Source organism: Morone saxatilis, unplaced genomic scaffold, assembly GCF_004916995.1.
Source record: "Morone saxatilis isolate NCDOM2014 unplaced genomic scaffold, NCSU_SB_2.0 Contig20, whole genome shotgun sequence".
NCBI classification, from domain to species: Eukaryota; Metazoa; Chordata; class Actinopteri; family Moronidae; genus Morone; species Morone saxatilis.
In genome coordinates this window covers 12,409,630-12,414,510 of record NW_023339763.1, presented here as the reverse complement: position 1 = coordinate 12,414,510, position 4,881 = coordinate 12,409,630, and the positions used below count along the sequence as shown (strand labels likewise).

At 37.6% G+C, this 4,881-nt stretch overlaps 1 protein-coding gene across 1 annotated transcript in view; it reads right to left on the bottom strand.

Moving 5' to 3' along the window:
- Positions 1 to 684: 684 nt before the first annotated feature.
- The window catches only part of ufm1 (ubiquitin-fold modifier 1), a 9,603-nt gene continuing 5,406 nt past the window's right edge, over positions 685 to 4,881 (bottom strand). The window contains exons 5-6 of the mRNA XM_035667045.1: positions 3,760 to 3,792; positions 685 to 1,397 (exon numbers count right to left, since the gene is read on the bottom strand). Coding sequence (XP_035522938.1) covers positions 1,324 to 1,397; positions 3,760 to 3,792 — 107 coding nt within the window. The 3' untranslated portion in view covers positions 685 to 1,323. The remainder of the gene's footprint in view (positions 1,398 to 3,759; positions 3,793 to 4,881) is intronic.

Genomic DNA, 4,881 nt, shown 5'->3' with positions numbered 1-4,881 from the left:
GAGCGTACAGTGTACTTTCTCTTGTTTGTTACAGCACGCACGCTCCATTATTCTCTCTAGCCTATTTTTCTTTACCAAGTACACATATCTGTTTTTTTCCAAGGGTGGGGAAAGATAACCAATTCAGGGACAAATGATTCAGACCTTCTCAGATGATAATGATTAATGTGGGGGGAATTAGAAACTGCCTTCCCTCGTTAATCAGTCAGAGAAACAGCAAAGCGCATTTTAGAAGCTACTGGTCTACCTATTAGTTGATTTTGTTTTGCTTTGGGGCGAGAATCTGCAGACTTAATATGAAGGTATATCTTTTAGCCACTGATTTTTACACTTGCCAGCAGATCCTGACAAAAGAAAAGGCTCAGAATGAATCTAAGCTTTTTGGATGCCTGCCTTGTTTTCTCACTACCTGCTCCAGTCCTCAGCTCCTAATTATCCTGGTCTTGCATATTAAAAACTGTATATTAGTCAATGTAATCTTTTTATATTCATTCTGTGAAGATGGGGGCATAATATGTGGCTTGAAATACAGAGACAAGGTACAAACTGATGTTAAAATGCAACCTGACAGAGGGCAGCAAAGATCCACGTTTGCACAGTTTGACAGACAATTTTACTAGCTAAAATATTTTTATCTGTAAATATGTTTGTATAGTTATAGAAGGAGCTGGTTCACAACACAAGTTCAGTACATATCCATGATGAAAGTTTATTTGTCTTGCATTCAAGGAACATTTTCCTGACAACAGCCTGACATAAAAAAAAATCGAGGACCTAATGTAGACAGACAATTCACCTGCATATCAAGTCACTTAATATAACAATGGTCCTTAGAAGCCGGTTGAATATCTATTTCAAAATCACCTCTTACATGACCATATGCGAATAAAGACAAAAGTAAACATTGCAAAATAGGCATGTGTTCTTGTTAGTCATATTGATAGTTTATTGTCATTTACAAAGATACAAAAGCTATAACTGTTGACTCAGTTGTTTGTTACTTAGCTGAAATGTTTCCCATGATGCAGCTGCTGTGTATGTGTATATTAATTACTCAGTACCTCTGGGTACTCTCGATGTCACTCCAATCTTTTGATGCAACTACACTTACAGAAAAAAACTTGACTGAGAATGAAGAAGCAGGGAGCATGCAAGTGTGTGTGCATGTCATCATCAAGTTTAAATATATATATTCTCATGTGAGTCACTTGTCAGTTGTGGGCCAGAAAATAAATATGACACACGCCGAGGTGTTTCCTGGGTCTCAAGTGTTATATGCTTCTGCTGGGTGAGTCATTATGCCGTCAACGAGGAAAAGCAGCATCAGTCTCCCTGTCCTCCCACTCTGTCTCTGGGAATGATGCGAAGCTCTGAGCCGTGTTTTAAAAACACATTCCCTGCAACACAGGACAGAGCACCACATAAAAGATCACAGTTTATAATTAGTGTTCTTTATTACGGAGTTTTACTATCAAAAACACTGATACACTGCAAACATGTCAACTCGCCAGCTTGAAGATAAAGTTGGACTTTATTCTCAAAAGATACAATTTCTAGCCTCAGAAATTATGGTTTGAACAAAATAGTGGTGGCAACCTGAAAACTATTTAATTTAGTATAACTGAATCTGATTAACTTAAACCTTAATATTAGGAAAATCTAGATTTGTTTTCAATTTTGCACACAAGTTAGGTAGTCAGATTAATTGTAAAGATTTCAAAAACAAGGTCAGAGATGTTTAAGGTGAGGGATAAAATAGTTTCCTCAAACCTAATATGCAGGCGATTTGTCCCTCTGCAGTTGCCTATTGTTTAGAATTTGGGTGGATTTTGGCAAGGACAAACTTAGTCAGTTCATTTGAATAATTTATACTACTTCATTATGGAACCACAGATAGGAATTCCATTCATTAATGTGTTCATTCAACCGGCTGATCATGCTTAGATCATATATGTAACACTCATTCCCAGAACCATCAGTGTAAGTGCACTGTTAACACTCCGCAGGAAATGTATGAAACTGGCCTTATACAGATGTTTGAAAAAAAAGAGATTATTTTATTACACTGGATCATTTTCCACCACCTCCTCAGTGCTGTGAACACGAGGTAGAGTGGCTGCAGTGGGTGAAAAAAGGCAGTCTGACAGAGGTGTCTGAACTGAGGCTATTCTTGGCAGCACACAGCACAAATGTTACGCAGATAAAAAGCTGTTGTGAATACCCACCACGCTTTCCTTTCTTAGCAGAAAAGACCCAATCTTGCCTTCAGTCAATACAGGCATTACCTTATCCTGCTCTATGCAGAAAACCCAGATATCTGTTACCAGTCTTTGTGAAGGATGGTGACTTACATAAGGAGAGGTGGGCTACACGTTAAGTATGAACCTCAGGGAAAACACCAAGGAGGCTGACACAGAGAAAAAGTGATTCACCAGGGCTCGGCAGTAATGTGGGAATCTAAAGTCAAGTGAATTCTGACTAAACAGCTTTTTGCATCTAGCATCTAGTTCGCCTCCAGTCAGGGGTAACTTTTTAATTGAATTTAACATTAAATTCCTGCCTCTCGTGGCACTGCATTTATATTCATGAATCAGTAAACACCATTTCCATGCAGACAAGTATGAGGCCTGCTCAAACACAGAGATATCGGTTAAATTAGGATTATTACCTTGAGTTTAACCAACACACCACCATGCACAAGCCACTTTATTTCACTGTAATTCTCCTCAAGAAATTATCTTTTCTTTTATTTATTTAGCACTGATGTAGTGACCCCTGTGGGTTGAACAGTTTTAATCGGTTGCAGTCCTGACCACGCTCAAACACCAATATAAATGTGGCTGGATATTGATTGCATTATGGTACAATATTACATCACCTTTGGGTTCCTGACAGATTGGGTGCAGTTACTCTACAAATAAAGATTTTCAGAACGTACTTCGCAGGTCAGCATCATGAGCCTGGACTCCTCTGGACTTCTAAAAAAATATTTCCACTTTGCTAGACAGTTCAGGATGTAGAGAGAGACAAGACGTGAGGCTGGGTGACATGTGGCCTTAGCAGACAAGTCAAGACCCTATAGGTGGTTTTCACTACTGCCTATGTTAGAGTGGGTGCATATTACGGATCTGCAGTATCTTTCCAAGCTGGTAAGGTTAGTCATAACTGTGTTTGCCTTTGTGTTTCTTCTGTATTCATCATATATTTCTCACTTTTGCAATCTCAATCAATGTTACCTGTTTGACATCATAATACTGATTTAACTTTCCTGTTGAAACCGGATTTAAATAAGTGATTATAATGGCTGGAACTGCTTGATCCCAGATCGATTTGTTACGTTACCTCAGGTAAGGCTTTTCTTATTAAGCCTTACATGTCTTTGCCTTCTTTGTGGAACCACCCACAGAAGTCACTGCTTCTGTGGGCTTTTTCAAATTAATGTTTTAGACTATTAACACAATGCCACCAGCATTACCAAAGTGCATTATGAAACATGATTTATTCAGGTTCTATATTAATGTATTACTGCTTTGATGAAAGCACATTGACAAGTGGCAAAGTGCTTAAAAGAAAGCCCTGGGGTCGATTATTCTTCCAAGCCCCTTAAAACATTTAAATGGAATAAAAAAAAACACATCTTAAACCATCTAGAGTACCTTTAATGGAGGCGAAAGAACAACAAATTTTTTTTTTCTCTGCAAAAAATAGCTTTTCACAGATTATCTAAAACATGGGCTCTAAAAGAACATAACAACTCACCTGCTGTCTGGGCAGGGTTGATTCCTATTCCGTCTGCAAGGCAAGCGTGAAAGAAAAAACAACATAATTTAAACCCAAAAGATTGTCATATAAATGACTAGCACAGAAATGAAAAGACAAAAAAAAAACATACATTACAATATCACCAGTTTATCCATAATGATGTTGCACTAGGCAACAAAAATGAAAGTGTGCCTCAGCAGCAGGCACTTCCATCTGGAATAATAACAGATCAGCCATTCATTCTGTACTGATAAAACTAAAACTCATATTTGACATGGCAGTTATATCTCAGCCATTTTAACACAAATCTCATCTCATCACCATTATTTGGCGACACTCGTATGTCTGATACTTTCCCACAGAGCCCTAAAATGCCTTCCTTTTATGACTAAACTAGAGCATGTGACAAAATACATCAGGCATACTGCTTGTGAATGTTCTCTAAATGTCTCTTTCTCAATTTCCTAACACTGTCAATACAGAGCAGAGGTAAACAAAAACATTGTCAGTTTTTATGTGGAGCAACACAGTTTAATTATTGGGAACAATGAATGAGCGAACAATTTTCAGCCACAAAGACAAGACAGTGATTTGTTCTGGTGATTACTATAGTTGTGGTAACAAGTATTTTGTATGAGGATGAATCCAGCTGAATATTTGTTACATTTTACAGGATTTTTTAGGCCATTATTTTGACTTAAAACTGCTTAAATGTAGTTCAATTTCAGTAGTCGGTACAGACTAATAAAGCCCATAAATTACGTAATGCCTCTTAAGCAGAATTAGTAACAGAAACAGAGTACTGCTTATACTCTGTGGGTTGATTGATGGTCGAAACAGCTTCACCCTCTGGAAGTTTAACGTGAAAGAAACACAGCAGTTTTCTCCTTTGAAACCTCAGGAACTGGATCTTAACCATCTAATTCTTTTTTACTTGGATTTGGCAGTTACCATTTGTTTCAGATGTATACTGTAAATGTTAAGGAAATCATTTGTAAATCATACAGCTTTCATTGATCATCCTGATTTATCATTGTCTGACTTTCATTTTCAGCCCTTTTTCCAGCATCAAGCATTCGAGCTCCTTCAAATCTTCACAGCTCATTGTTGAGGTTTTGA